Consider the following 15,807-nt stretch of genomic DNA (forward strand, 5'->3'; position numbering starts at 1 on the left):
TCAGGATGAATATATTCAGGAATTGAGTAATTGAGGTCTGAAACACAATCAGCTAAGTACTTCAATGTGATTATGGCCAGAAATTATGTGTAATGCATAACTTTCTATTTCTGCTCCTCGCGGAAATAACAAAAGCAGGTCCGTGAGCTATTATTCTGTTTCAGAGAGAGAACATTTATGTGAAGATTAAAGTCTACAGGAAGCCATAAGAAAGAGAGACAGAAAAAAGAATACGGTCCTGTAATAGTTGCAACAGTTTCCCTCAAATCAACAGGTATAAAAGTTTCTACATTATGCAGATGCTGGATTACTGAAACTCTTCTGAACATTTTCCACATAATAGTCAAATGTGAGAAGGAACCTACATATAAATATGATGAGATACTGAATATATGATGAAAAATGTACATGTAATGACACATTATGTTCTCCAATTCCATCAAATTTCCACTTTACACACACACAGTTTTATAAACCCATATTGTTTTTGAGCAAACCCACTTACCTCCACTGGCTGTGTACTGCAGGCTGCCTCTCTTCCTGAAAGGGGACGTGGGTTTGCCTGAAGGCAGCTTAGAAGACATTTTGGCTGGAGATTCACCAGAGATGGACAAAACGCTGGTTGGTTAAGGCACAGAGGAGTCCTTAGCAGGGGAAGAATTAGGGGGTCACACTCGGTCCAGAGGGGCTTTGAATGCAGAAAGAAGGATGTTCAGATATGTGTGTGTGTTTGTGTGTGTGTGTGAGAGAGAGATCCCCGCTCTTCAGATGCTGCAGTGTGAGAACTGGCTCCTCCCCACACCTCCCAGTGCCCACTCACACACCAGCACATGCTGCCTGCGTGCTGTCACTCCGCACCGTTTCCATGGAGACCTCAGAGCCAGGTGGAACATGACATGAGAGTCCAAATAGTGCATTGTGATGATCGTAAAGGAATGCTCCTCAGTCACTTTTTCACAGCAAGTGAGACGAGAGGAAACATGACAGGCCAGACGCTGGCTAGGGCTCAAAGCTTAGTCAGCCAGAAGAGACGCACCGTGTGCTGGGTGGGGGAGGTTGCCCACTCTGTGATGGGTAACAGCTGGAGGCATGTCTGCGAAATAGAGATGCATGCACAAAAACTTTAAAAACAAAAACAAAAACAAATGTAGGAATGAGCAGCTAAAATATACACACAGGAAAAAATGAAAACCCATAATCATATGGATCATAACAGCCAGAATCTTTCTAATTATAACTGATTGACATGACAATTAGTTTAAACTCTCAACAAAAAGAACAAAACTGGATGTCAAATTTTAATCGGATTTCTTATTTGGAAATTGAAAGAATTGCAATTCAATCATACAACAGTTTTTTTTCAACAGGGGTTGCAACAAAACATAAATGACTTTTCAGTTTTAGTTATTCATTATATATTTATTCCCTGATACCGCAAGTAGAAAATGTTTTCCTAATGGATTAACTGAAATTTTCTTATTTTAAAAATATAACTAAATACTGTCAAAACAATAAACACAACTAATTATAATACATTGAATTTAATTATATTATATTGTAAGTAATATGTATGTATGATGTACATATACATACATAATTGTTGTTTTATATATATATATATATATATAAAACAACAATTATGTATGTATATGTACATCATATATACATACATATTACTTAAAATATAACTAAATACTGTCAAAACAATAAACACAACTAATTATAATACATTGAATTTAATTATATTATATTTTAAGTAATATGTATGTATATATGATGTACATATACATACATAATTGTTGTTTTATATATATATATATATATATATATATTATATACAGTATGTGTGTGTGTGTGTGTTTGTGTGTATAAATTATACAGAAATGCACACACATACATATTTTATAATATATATTATAATAATCTGAATCTAATAATTATGATATTTTAAGTAATATGCATACACACCTATTATATTTATATGGATTGATTAATTATTAATATCATCTAATGTTTTTGTGCAACATTTTAAATGTTTTTACATTTCATTTGATTTTAATTCCGTTTCAATAAATTCTATTGGAATGCAGAATTAATAATTCTGCATTCCATTTACAAATTCAGGAAAGGGCATACTCAATTTAACTTCGAAAGCCACAGAAACCTACAGTCCGGTAATGCTGTCACCTGCTCGTTTTAGTTCTCTATACGGAGAATGCCTGTAAAATGCTAGTGACAGCATACATTGAACCTCATCAGCAATGTACAGCGTGAAGGGTCTTTACATAACAAAGGTCTCTGTGCTGACTGGACGTGTCAGCAGCCAGCGCAGTCAAAAATGCAGCTCCAAGCGCTGGAAACATTAGCATTAGCTTCCAAGCAGAGCCAAAAGCTAAATATGTATTACTGATTATCCTCTATGGAAAAACATGTTTTATGTCAATAAAGCTGCAGAACATAGAGGCTGAGATTTCCTTCTTGATAAGCCAACGTGTTAACAGGCAGAGTACACTAAAGCAACGGGTCTATACCTCCCTCTTGTGGAAACTGACATTCATTGCCCAGAATGTATACAAAAAAGATTGCAACAAAATATCAAAAGAATCATTTGCACATAAAATCAATATTTGTGTGTGTGTGTGTGTGTGTAAATATCCAATGCAATCAATGGGGCAGAGCATATTACTGATGTTCACAAGCACAATGTGTGTCATGGCCAAATAACTCACAAGAGACCAGATGGCGTCTACTGTACACGCATTGATTACATGATTACATGTTATTCTCACAATGCCAGTAAATTATCCATAATTCATTGATTCTTCCTACTATTTTTTTTAATCTTACTGCTTGTATACATTCAGAAACTCTTCCAGGTTTTGTGGGATCACTCACACACTTTTTGCCACACACAATCACATTGACAGTTCTCTGATGTCAGTTAATGGTCACGTGACATGCTGGTAAATAAATATATATTTATTATTAAATTAAATATAAATAATTATATTAAAATAATTAAAATATTTGTTTACAAATATTTTTAGTAAGAGTTGTTTTATTATTATTTATTTTAATATTTAAATTGTATAATTTAATTAATAGCTTTTCATTAAACTCACGAACCCCTGTCTGTGAAACCCTGACGTAATGTAACATTTAATGCACTTGATGTTGTTGATAACAATGGGTGGCATACATTTTCTTTTTTTGTATTTTTACATAAATATGGTACAAGATTATCCTATTCAATGTGATAAACAAGCTAGGACAAAAGTAATCTAAAAGTAATTAAATAGTAGTCAGATTATACCTTAAATGTGTAATGAAATGGATTATGTAACTACCTACACTGTTTGTCATGTAATTTGCAATCAGTAACTGACTACAATTGGTAAGTAATCTATCCAGACTGTGTACAGTGTACACACTACACCTTTATATGAGTGCACGAATGAGTCTTTAATGATTCAAACAGTCCTTCGCCTGAGGAAAGCTCTCATGTTGTTTAAACTGTCAGGTCTGAAAGCAGTATCTCTGTAAAGGCATGCATTTAGCGGTTTGTTTGTGCATTTGAAACAGCGGGGGTGAGATGCTGCTGCCCTGTCCTATTTTAATTGCATTAGCATCAAACATGGTGACAACCGTTTACGCATAAGCATGATTAAAATAACTAGCATGCTGCACTGAGCGTTTAATACAACCTGCAGGAAATGACATTCAAAATGCTTGTGTAATGCAATTTAAACTGTTTTCTGAGACTGTACATAAAATACCATGCTTTAAATGTATTATATTGGTGATATGATATATTAGTATGCATTCAGTGAGCAAATATTGTAGGCCAACTTGCAGAAGAAAAAAGCTACTGTATGTAGCAGGGATATGTTGTTACAACCGCTACATGTACAAACGACACAAAAAAAAGATATATTTTCAATGCCGCTGATGTGTCTCAGCCGTGTCTATGGTCTACTAAGCTTGTGCTCGTTCTTTATTCTAAGAATCCCCTCCTCATTCATCAGTTCTAACCAGAAGGGCAGGAAATAATCATCTAAATAATCCCCCTCCACTGTTACCCACCCCGACCCACGGAGGCCTCGGCTAGTAATCTTGTCAGCAGCATGGAAGCTGTGCTGGAGTGTTAGAGGCAGGGCTGCACCACAGAAGCCCTAATGAGATTGGCTCTGATGAAGAGAAGGATACCATGATTAGCTTGCTATATTCCTCTTGGAAGCATTTAGGGATTTGGGTGCTCACAGCCTGCCACAAGCAGTAAGAAAAAATCTGCTTACCGAAAGTGACGTGGGTTGAAATCTCGCATTCACAGAGAAGTTGGTATGTCCAATGATGGGGAAGCATTTACATGACTGCATGTGACTGCATGTGCTCCCGAGTGGGAGGGTCTGGATACGCTTCTGGTTTTAGATCAGTGTAAATGGATTGTTTAAAATCAACTGTAAGGAGAGTTAAGGATTCGCTGTGGAGCGACTATTGTTGATTTTCCTTGACATGTAGGCCTGCTCATTTTGTAGATATTTTGCGCTGGTTCACACAGAACGCGATACACTGCGTTTGAATCGTTCTATTCAACCTAAAACTGCAAGAGATGGACGTATTTGATCGCAGCTGCGCCATGTTTTTATTAACTTGTGTCATGTAGGAAAAGTTAGGCTGACTTTTAAAACAATTGACCATTCAATATATCACAAAACCTCATCTCAACATTGAATGAATATATTCTCTTCTTAATTTAGTAATTTCATCTAAACATTAACATTAACAAGATTTAGTCAGTCAAAACTAGAGACCTAGCGTGTTGTTACCAATGTTATTATTTTTTGTAGCCTATAATTAATGGGGTTATTATTACGTTTGATGAACATTTTTATGGGTGTAAAGTTAAACTAAAGGTAGGCTACACAAAACTGACAGTTCGGTACATAGGCCTTCGGTTTTGACGTTGTACGTTTCGGTAGGGGGGGAAACTAAACATAAAATTGCTTTTTTTTATTAAACAGTGGTTTACTGAACAAAGTGTGCTCTGGTTTGTGTTTCAGTTATAATTAAAAGTGTCTTAAGGATTTTTATGGGGTTTTTTTTCTCTCTGCTAATGATGTAAACTAGCATAGGGAGCCCTTACTTGCACATTAGCTAACTATCAAAGGTTAGGCCTAACTTACAAGAAACTATTAGTCTAAATTCAGTTGCTATTTATTTTTAGATATAATAATCAACACTCAAATAGCAATGCAAACATGTACATAAGTCAGTTTTTACAATAACTTCTAATTTATTTATGTTTTTACTCCAATTATTTGTTGAAATATAATAATTTACACACTGGCCGTCATTTTCATGACAGATATTTTAAACATTAGTTTGTGGACATAAAATAATCAAGACATAGCAGGTTAAGAAACATATAATGAATATGCTAATTTAGTATAGTGCATATATTTAGCAAAAGAGTTAATTTATCTTGCTGACTAACAAGCCGTGGACATGACTTGCCTGAGGTAACGTTAACGGTTAAATGCTACGACGTGGCATATTGTTTACAAGCTATTATTACTGATGTCTGTCCGCCTTTCAAAGGCGATAGTGTGCGATTACACTATATTTAATACGTTTCAGTAAGGTATACTGTATCTTTCAACATACCTTGAGATGTTTATTCATGTTTATTAGGAAGAGATGGGTCGTTCGCGAATGAGCCGGATCTAAGAGCCGGCTCTTTTAGGTGAACGACGGGAGCTGGCTCGCAGATCTGAAGAGCCGACTCTATTTAAAAATATATAGCCTATAGAAATTAAATCATTATGTAATAAAGAAATAATGAATTATTTTAATTTTATTTAAAATAATTGACTAATTCAAAGAAACACAACAAAATAATTAGGCTATCGGCCTAAAGGCGCACACACATTCGTTTCGACTGTCTGATCAGCCTCACACTCTGTTCCTGTCAATCAAACACGCGATGTCAACCAATTATACTGCATGAGGGAGGGCCGAGCACGCACGCACGCACGCACACACACACACACACACTAGAGATGCGGATAAACCGCTGATCGGGCGGATGGCGTGACAAAAAATAATATTTTAATTCAATTTGGGCGGGTGGCGGTTAAACCAATCAAATGAAAAAAGTTTGCCACTAAGCAAACTTGCAAGCTATGAGCCAAGCTGTCAGGAGGAGGCCTAAACGTCTCGTAGATGAGACTGACTGGGTTATTTTGTTTCGATATTAGTTATATTTTAAAACAACCAGGCATATAGCCTACCACTTGTGGAACATTTAAAAGAGAGGCAGATTATGGATATGACTCAGAAATGACATCGGGCAATGGCAGCGCAAGATGTTCAGAAGAACGTAAGAGCTAACTTCTACAAGCTCAAAAACATCCACATAAAAAAAAGAAGGTAGGCCTAGGCCTAAGAAAAATTGTCGGAAAACTTTGCACATTAATTAGATGTGCAAGGCAAGCAGGCAATTTTTCGGGTTGTTATGGACAATAAAAAATGTGAATATTCACGTTGCACTGTTGTGCGGTGGACTTTCAGGGAGTTAAAACGTTTATTTTTTAAAGAGCCGTTTGTGAGTCAAAAGAGCCGGCTCATTTCAGTGAGCTGAGTCAAATGAGCCGGCTCACGAAAAAGAGCCGGATTGCCCATCACTAGACTCACGCTCCGCAACCTCAACAATGCGTTAGGGCTGGGCTCGGCTACAGGGGACAGGGGCGTGTTCGGTAACGTTACGCCATGAGAGTATCGCGATATACTCGCGGGTTTTCGGTTCAGTTTGAATTTTAGAACCCAAAACATTTCAGATATTTTCTCTATTCATTAAATCCTCTTTACATGTTGTGCTATGACAACTAAATTAACAAATGTTTCCATTTATTTCCCTTAATAACACATTGGCTGCATCATCACCCTGCACATGCAAAACTTAGGCCATCTATTTTACAGATGCACATTGTATCTTACCCTGACCAGTTTTGGGAGGTAACACATTATAAACTAACACGAGTTACAGTACGTAATCAGATTACTTTTTTTAAAGTAACGAGTAACACACTATTACATTTAAACAAAATAACGGAGTTAGCCTACTTAAAAAAAAAAAAAAAAAAGTAATGCAGGTTACTTTGTTTTCCCATGTATTGATTGATGGGTCTCCTTGTTGAGAGTGGGACCCCTCAATGTTGAGCATGCTCAACATGAGCAATGGCATGTTGAGAGGAATCGTGAGTGCAGAAGCGTTGAGCGTTGTGAGTTAACAGGATGGTAGTTCTAGAAATGTGAGCAGGCATTTACTCATCTCATTTGTGCAAAAACAAATTCAGTATTCTATTCCTGAAAATCAATAAAAAATGTGAAATTCAAACTCAGAATATTACACAAACCTGCAATAATTAAATGTGTTAAATTACACAAATATACTTTATGTATTTAATCTCACTTTATAAACCAGTGTCATACTAATAAGCAAAAAAAGAAACATTTCAACAAACTTTCTTCTCCTGCATCCCATTCCTCTGCAGAAGGCTCCTTCATTTCAGGTGTGAAAGAGCCTTTAAATATGACACACAAAAAACCCAGCCCAGCCCAGCTGAGAGAAAGTAACACAACAGTGATGTAACGCATTACTTTCCATTAAAAGTAACTATTTAATGCAATTAATGCATTACTTTTAAAAGTGATTTTTTCTAAGATCTTTGCTTTAATGAACAAAAGTTAGCAATAACCATTTTCATGCCATTAAGAGTCGATGTCACTATTCAAAACTGTTAAAGCACACAGTTTATAGATCAGTGAAATACACATAGAGAGAAAATAGCCGCCTGATGGCAAAAGTTGCTGAGTGAGTAGTAAAAGCGATAGTAATTTTGGACTGCATTAGGAGTCATTTAATACAACCTTTAGGCTGGGATAAAAATAAATCAGTCTTCACAGCCCAATGAGAATAAATCTTATTGAGGATAGCGGACAGTTAATGCAGGTTCATTCCCTTAAGCACAGTGGGAGGTAGAGATAAAGATCTGTTCAATGGTGTTAAAGATGATGTTAGAGAAGAGAACAGCGATCGGATGGCAACTTCAGTGCTGATTTCACCACTCCCATCTTTCGGAAACAAGACACACTGACCTGTAAGTCCTCCTCCTTTACCTCCAGTCCCCCAAGATCAAGGTTACATCACACTTGAAACTGGCTGTATGTGTGTGTGCATCACATAATGCTGTACGTGTCAACTCCTCGGACAAAAAAGTCCGCCAAGGACAAGAGTAAAACCCTTCATCCTCTGACCTCTGCATCTGTCAGAACTAAATCAACATCAGAGTTCAAATATTTATAAGAAATTTTGTTTGTAAATTCAGAAACAGGAATTTGGAACAAACTTGGAATTTGCACATATAAAATATGTATCATGGCATGTCTTCATTTTCCTAAAACTTCAAATATTGTGTATATATCAGCTCCAATTGATCACACACACTTTAAATCACACTCCATCATCTGATCAATGTCAAATTCTATTCACTAGAAGCATTGGTCCTAATTTTTACAACCTTCATTTCTGTCCTTGTTAGCTGAGCTAATAGGATTGGCTGGTTCACACAGGAAGATCGGTAAAGCCCTCCCCAATCCTAAGCTAAGACTTTTGAGGTGGACAAGGAGGAATTAGAGGGGATAGAGCAACCAAAGGAGGAAGCAGGGCAGTCCGCTTCAGTCTCTGTGCCTGTCTCTATCCACTTGTCCATCCCGAGGCAGGTCAGTCACACCTAGGAGAGGAATCAACACTTTTGCGACCCTCCCCCTACCGCGTGATCCAAGGTACAGGGCAACCTGCATCTATTTCTCTGTCAGCAAAGCACAGGGAAAGCCGTCAAAATTTCTTACCTTGAGGAACTTGACAGGGAAGCGTCTGACGACGAGATGGGTAGCGGAGCGAGTGCAGAGGATAAGGAAATGGCCAAGAAGTCCAAAGAGCTGGAAAAACAGCTCCAGGAAGATGCTGATAAAGAAGCCAAGACGGTCAAACTTCTGCTGCTGGGTAAGAAATCAGTGTTTGACTCCTCCAGCACATTGGTGTTGAGTTAAGGAATTTTGCCTCCAGAACCAGTTACTGATGCAGAAACTTCAGATGCTTTATGTACGTTTGTGCCTGCAACAGGTGATCACTAATACTAAATTGCATGCGAGTAAAATGCAGTTGAGATTACCAAGTGGGATTAAAAACCTAAGGTTATTCTTCTGATTTTTTCTTTCTTTCTGGGATTAAGAGTTATAGATGCACTAGGGCAGAGTGTTAAAACATTCTTTAAGCAAAATTCTGACTTACAAAAGATTTGAGACAATCACAGGTTATGTAATTATTTCATAAATTATACATTGCATGTGTAATCAGTTGACTTCATAATTGCATACACATGTTTTTACAAACTATGTCGTTTTGTGCCATATAACACATGTACTTTCGATTAATTTGACATGTATATTAGTTGATGCACATCAGCTCTTTTTCAGTAAATTATTTAGCATGAATGATCTTAAGGTGTAATTCATTTATTAATGTTTTCAGTTTTAAGGATTTTCGAAATTAGCTTTTAAAAATGTTTGCACGATCGATTCCAGCTTTCCTGTAGCAACATTTTCACTGCAAGTGAAGTCGCCTTAAAAGATCACAACCCGAGGAACCCTGTGAATTGTGGCATATTGACAATAAGACCTGAATCCGATTACCGTGATGGTTTAAGCCCCGATCCTCTTAAGCTCAGGTTCAGTTTATCTTCCAATGGGAACGGAAAACAGAGGAGGCCAGTTTCAGTGCTCCTAACAGTTTGTTACATCAGGACGCTTTAAATCAATGAGCAATTTCAGCCAATCACTGTGAGACAGATGCATTGATTAAGTACTGACCTGATTTCTTCCAGCTCCACAAGCCACTTCCTGTCTGAAGAGGAAGTTTGTAATCTGATGTTCTCAAATAATAATAACATTGGTAAAATACAAAGTTAGAAGCAAGTAAATATAACCAATTAACTAATTCAAGAACAGATACATGCTGCATGTAGTGAATTTTGGAAATTAGTTTTGAAAATCATTCTCAATACATTAAGAAATCACTTCTCTTGCACAATAAAAGTCAAAGAGCGTGATACTAATTGTAGTGATGCGTGTTCATATCTGACAGTTAGGAAGTAGACAGCCATTTTACATATAATCTAATCTAGTTTCTAAACTAAGCAGTCGTACAGGCAGAGATGTACCAGGGATGACGCAAGTTCTCTTAACACATCACCACCACAGCTACAGTTAACTCAGTAAGTAAAGGGCACAGAAGAGTGACAGTTGCCACGGGAGACGGTTGAGCCCCACCCCCTCGCCCTCGACTGACTGAAGCTCCAAGATGAATCAAAGTGTCAGTGATCTTCTGAGAAGCTTTCCCTAACACAAATCCAATTGGGTCACTTTATAAGCAGGTTAAAGAGCCTTCCTCTGACCTGGACATCAATGACAATCTATACATTTTCCCTGACAGATTATCTCTGCTTAACATTGACCTCGTTATTAAAATATAAAATAAACAGTTAAATTCAGAGAAAGGCACTGTGTGTAAGACCTAAACTAGAGTCGTAACCACCATATTGACACATACCGAGGTGATATTCAGATCAATATGATTAGGCCAAAGACCTTTGAACTAAGCCAAAAGTCACAGAGGGACATAGTTTGGTCGAAAATAGATCTGATGCTCGTTTTTTGTTTTGTTTTTGTTCTTATGTACACTCACACGTTTCTCTCTCTGTCTTGTAGGTGCTGGTGAGTCAGGGAAGAGCACCATTGTAAAACAGATGAAGTGAGTATAAATGCATGCAACACAGAATACATGCTCAGAAGAGCCCATTACAGCTTGTGGAAGCACATTCGAGAAATAAGTTTCATCTGAATTTAAAATCTCATCCATACATTCTAGTTGAATTATTTCTTAACAATTGGTGTGCATTTGGGAAATGCCAGCACTTGCGTTCATTTTTCAACACCTTGTAATGCTAATCTGTGACCACCAGGTGGTAGTGAATGTGTAGTCTGGCTGCAGTGTATGTAAATGAATTAATCTACAAATCATTAATCAAAACACTGTTCTTTTCCCCCCAAAGAATTCTCCATCAAGGTGGTTATACAAAAGAAGAACAAATGGAGTTCCGATCTATTATTTTTGGCAACATTCTGCAGTCTGCTCTGGCCATCATCAGAGGCATGGAGATGCTGGACCTCAACTTTGGGTCACCAGCAGCACAGGTCTGCCAAACAACTCCAAAAAAAAAACAATGATTAGTTTGTAGATATTCACATACTAACAAAATCCACACGCTGAAATCCACTGTTAAAGTCGGCATGCGATGAAAATTCACCCTATCGATTTTCGAAATGCATGTTTAGATCCTATTGTGAAAAATGTATCTGTGCATATTTAATTTTTTTAAATGACCTCATTTTCTATTTATTTGACCTCGTACTCGTTAGCAATCCAATTGATGACTGACCATATGATGCCTAACAGTGCCCGTTTTACTGTCCCATGCAGGAGGACGGTCAGAAGCTCCAGAACCTGTCTGACTCCATTGAGGAGGGCAGCATGCCTCCAGAATTGGCAGACGTCATCAAGAGGCTATGGAAGGATTCAGGCGTGCAGGCTTCTTTTGATAGAGCTGCTGAGTACCAGCTAAACGACTCCGCTGGATAGTAAGTACAACACTTTTTTCAGTACTTTAGCAAATGTATAATTCAGGTGTCTTTAAATGAATTGCTGACTTATCTTCCATAGCTACTTGGCCGAAATGGACAGAATCTGCAAACCCGACTACCTCCCCACTGAGCAGGATGTGCTGAGATCTCGAGTCAAGACTACTGGTATCATTGAGGAACAGTTCGGCTGCAAAGAGCTCCACTTCAGGTGTGTCTTACCTGCCTGAAGGGATTGAATCAACTTTATTACATGCTCTGTTAAAATTGAGAACCACAAAAATGGTAATGTAATGATACTCAAGACCAAAAAATGTAATAGGACTATCCATGTAAAAGGACTATTTTAGGTAGATTTCAGCAAAGAAAAATGAACCAAAGCTTTGAATGAAACCTTTTCATGTTCCTCTGGGCCGCAGGATGTTCGATGTGGGTGGCCAGAGGTCCGAGAGGAAGAAGTGGATTCATTGTTTCGAAGGTGTGACTTGCATCATCTTCTGTGGAGCCCTGAGTGCTTACGACATGGTGCTGGTAGAAGATGATGAAGTGGTAAGCGCTTATCTTTAGCCAACACACTTAAAAACAAAGGTTCTTTATTGGCATCTGTGGTTCCATGAAGAACCTTTAATGCCACTGGAACCTTTCCATTGCACAAAAGGTTATTTTTTAGTGGAAAAAGTATTTTTTAATAATTCTTTTGATTATTAAAATGTTCTTGTGATTGGTGACTGTTAATTAGAAGTTCTTTAGGAACCCTAAATGGTTCTTCTATGGCATTGCTGTGAAACCTCCGCTTTGGAACCATTGTTTTTAAGAATGAGGAACAGACCTTACAGATCCTTTATTCAGCAAATAAATCAAGATCATTCACATTATAAATATCATAGAGCCTAATTGAATGGTTTGATAATGATGTCTGAAGCTCAAGGATTGCTTCTCAACTTATATTATTTTGTTCCTCATGTTTTTCCAGAACCGCATGCACGAGAGTCTCCATCTCTTCAACAGTATCTGCAACCACAGGTTCTTCGCCACAACTTCCATTGTGCTTTTCCTCAACAAGAAAGATCTCTTCCAGGAGAAGATCAAGAAAGTCCACCTGAGCATCTGTTTCCCTGACTATGACGGTGAGTGAGGTCTCTATATAAATAAACACAGCACCTTAAAACAGTACTTTGCCCAGGACTTAACTGTTAACTCACACTCCTATCATTCCAAACCTGTATGATTTTCTTCTGAAGAACATAAAATCATCCAGGCCATTCCTGGCGAACAAGGACTGGGACTGTCTAGCTTCAGAATGACAAAAAGTAAAAGTACCATGAAAGTATAATAAATTAGGTCTTCCGAAGCCATATGATAGCTTTGTGTGAAAACAAACTAAAATTTAAGTTGTTATTATCTTGATTTGCCCAAGCTCTCCTCTGCAAGTTCATGAGAGACTATGTCTGATTTACAAATTAATCATTCTATTGAGTCACATCTTTTCAATGAATTAATTGACTTGAACCAATCACAACAGTTAACTGACTATTAGTGAATAATGACTTTCGGTATGTTCCTGGTATGGCCTCTTATGGCTGGTATAGACCTTTTATGGTGCTTTTGCACCCTTTTTGAAGCTTGACAGTCATTCACTTTCATTCTATTGAAAAGATTTGTCAGGCTATTCTTTAAAAATTGACCTCAGCGGAAGATAGAAGGTCATACAGGTTTGGATCAGTATAAAGGGGAGTCAATTAATTTCCATTTTTCAATGAACTAACTCTGTCTGCATTGTTTTAATCTATTGCAATTGGTAGAGGAACTGTAAACACAAAAACAGCCACTACCATGGGCGACTATGATAATTGATGAACATCTCAATTTTCCAGGTCCAAACACGTATGAAGATGCCAGCAACTATATCAAGAATCAATTTCAGGATCTGAACATGAAGAAGGGAGTGAAGGAGATCTACGCACATCTGACCTGTGCCACGGACACAAAGAACGTCGAGATCGTGTTTAACGCTGTGACAGACATTATCATCAAAGAAAACCTTAAGGACTGTGGTCTGTTCTAAACACTATCGACTTTTTCAAAGGTACGTTCCCTGAAAAAAAAAAAAGCAGATTCTCACACCGTTTACAATGGACATGAGCGGAAAGTTAAAAGTACATTTCTGAATTCAGTTGACAGATTTCCCCATTTCTATTCTATTCAGAGCTACTCCAGCTACTTGCTTTTATGTAACTTGTCTCCAAACCCAGCTTGTGAAGTTTTTGGTCTCTGGTCTATTAAATTAAACCAGCTTTTGTTTCTAATATTTTGCATATAAATTAAAACAAACACCCATACTAATAACAGTAACAGTCATACAAGTAATTTTGTATCAAGCGATTTGAAAATAAAATAATAACATTAAAATAAACTTGGATGCATAGTTACTCTTCAGTTTGCTATTGCTGAATTCGTCGACCTGGTAGAAAGGTAGAAAACATGCTAGGATGATGTAAAGTTTCCACGCTTCCAGTGTAGACAGGGTGTTATAACTTCAGAAAGTTCTGTAAAATCATTTCAATGAGAATTAGCTTTTAAGCTTGTTTCCGCAACTTAAAAAACAAAAAAGTAATTCTCAGAATTGTGTGATATAAAGTCACAATTGTGGGTTATAAACTCTATATCTTTATATCTGTAATTCAGATTTTTTTGTAATAAGATTTTTTTTTAATGATTTAAGTGATTATATGTTATTTTCCAGATCTTTCTGCCCCATCCCCACCTGAATGATTGGATTTACTCTGATGAAGTTGCCATGGTAACAAAAGAACATCCACAGGTGGCATGAAGGTGAACTCTACAGCAAGCAGTCAAGTGTGGTCAGCGGATCCCCGGGCAAAGAACAACTTCAACATCCCAACCAAACCTCAGAGACTAGATCCAGATTAGACTAACGGCCTCTGCTCTCCAAAGGGACTCTAAAAACATTTCCTAACAGTTCAAACTGCTAATAGAGTCAATAAGAGAAGGATTACCAAAGAAAGGGGACTTTTGATGCTATGAGTTAATGATGCTTGTAGAGAAGCCTCCTCTCACTGTGTTTTAATGTTAAACCTATAGAGGTTTGACTGTTAGATGTTTTTTTTTTCCCATTCATTTCCAGAAAAAGAAAAGTAAATTTAATGCAAATAAATGTTGCTGTAATAAAAACATTATAGTGGGACATCAGATCCCATAATAACAATTAGAAACACGTACAGTGCTGCGCAGTGTCTGGTCTCCTTTGAGAGAGGAAAAACGTGCATACCATCAAGACCTGATTGTTTGAATTTAACCAGCTAACACAATATGTGAAATATGTTTATTTTTCAGCCCCAAATATAGTAGGGCAGTATGTTTTGTAAATAAGAGTAGGCAAACAAAAATTCTGTTTCAAGAAGATTCTATATAAAATGTATATGGAGACATAAATATATATATATATATATATATATTTATGATACAGTATTACAGTAACAAGTGAAAATTCTAGAATGGCCTGTTGCTTTGCTATAAACCTGAGGTCTGAATTTGTGGAGATGTTCTGGAATGTAAATGTAGGCACATGAAATAAAGACTTGCATCAATTCCACTGGTTGCTGGTGTCGGATTACTATGCGCTGCAATTGTCTGGCTATTAGCACCATAGTAATTGTGCACTTTCACGAAAGAGCCCCCTTATATTGTATTAAATGGTATTTTTAAACACTGACCTTCTATGTCAGATCTCATTTTGAGTACAAATGAAAACACTCAAAACACTCACACAATACAAAACACTCTTTCTGCTAAGAGCACTATATAATAAAAAAAGACAGCTAAAATTAGTAAAGATATCCAACAATCGTGACACTACACATAAATTCACATTCAGAGCCACAGGCACAATCAGAAAAACAACTGAAATAGTAGGAAATAAAAGAGCCAACATTGGCAATTGCACAATATTAAATCAGATACACGGTCTCATTAAAATAAGACGCATGGTAAAATACATTTAGGTATGATTCTTAGTGTAAAAAAAAAAAC

At 37.0% G+C, this 15,807-nt stretch overlaps 2 protein-coding genes across 4 annotated transcripts in view; one reads left to right on the plus strand and one right to left on the minus strand.

Moving 5' to 3' along the window:
• ampd2b (adenosine monophosphate deaminase 2b) overlaps window positions 1-5,698 on the minus strand; it is a 30,852-nt gene extending 25,154 nt beyond the window's left edge. The window contains exons 1-3 of one of the 3 annotated variants that reach the window (XM_079637253.1): window positions 5,665-5,698; window positions 825-1,093; window positions 506-644 (exon numbers count right to left, since the gene is read on the minus strand). In XM_079637253.1, the coding sequence (XP_079493379.1) occupies window positions 506-584 (79 nt within the window). In that variant the 5' untranslated portion in view covers window positions 585-644; window positions 825-1,093; window positions 5,665-5,698. Of the gene's footprint in view, window positions 1-505; window positions 1,094-4,295; window positions 4,396-5,664 lie in introns of those variants that run through there. The other 2 variants (XM_079637254.1, XM_079637252.1) reach the window with 2 other exon arrangements.
• A 2,975-nt stretch (window positions 5,699-8,673) lies between these two features.
• gnat2 (guanine nucleotide binding protein (G protein), alpha transducing activity polypeptide 2) lies at window positions 8,674-15,232 on the plus strand. The gene is made up of 9 exons (XM_079636680.1): window positions 8,674-9,064; window positions 10,828-10,870; window positions 11,172-11,313; window positions 11,600-11,757; window positions 11,840-11,968; window positions 12,177-12,306; window positions 12,731-12,884; window positions 13,632-13,843; window positions 14,501-15,232. The coding sequence occupies exons 1-8, from the start codon at window positions 8,947-8,949 to the stop codon at window positions 13,820-13,822; spliced, it is 1,065 nt and encodes a 354-aa protein (XP_079492806.1). The 5' UTR covers window positions 8,674-8,946; the 3' UTR covers window positions 13,823-13,843; window positions 14,501-15,232.
• The last annotated feature ends 575 nt before the right edge of the window (window positions 15,233-15,807 follow it).

Source organism: Phoxinus phoxinus (genome assembly GCF_949152265.1).
Source record: "Phoxinus phoxinus genome assembly, chromosome: 15".
NCBI lineage: Eukaryota > Metazoa > Chordata > Actinopteri > Cypriniformes > Leuciscidae > Phoxinus > Phoxinus phoxinus.

What these genes read in the sequence shown, in the direction of transcription:
- gnat2 (XM_079636680.1), top strand. Translation starts at nt 8,947, where the DNA reads ATGGGTAGCGGAGCGAGTGCAGAGGATAAGGAAATGGCCAAGAAGTCC. An exon ending in GGTCAAACTTCTGCTGCTGG is followed by an intron (nt 9,065 to 10,827) that starts GTAAGAAATCAG and finishes TCTGTCTTGTAG; the next exon opens with GTGCTGGTGAGTCAGGGAAG. An exon ending in TGGTAGAAGATGATGAAGTG is followed by an intron (nt 12,307 to 12,730) that starts GTAAGCGCTTAT and finishes ATGTTTTTCCAG; the next exon opens with AACCGCATGCACGAGAGTCT.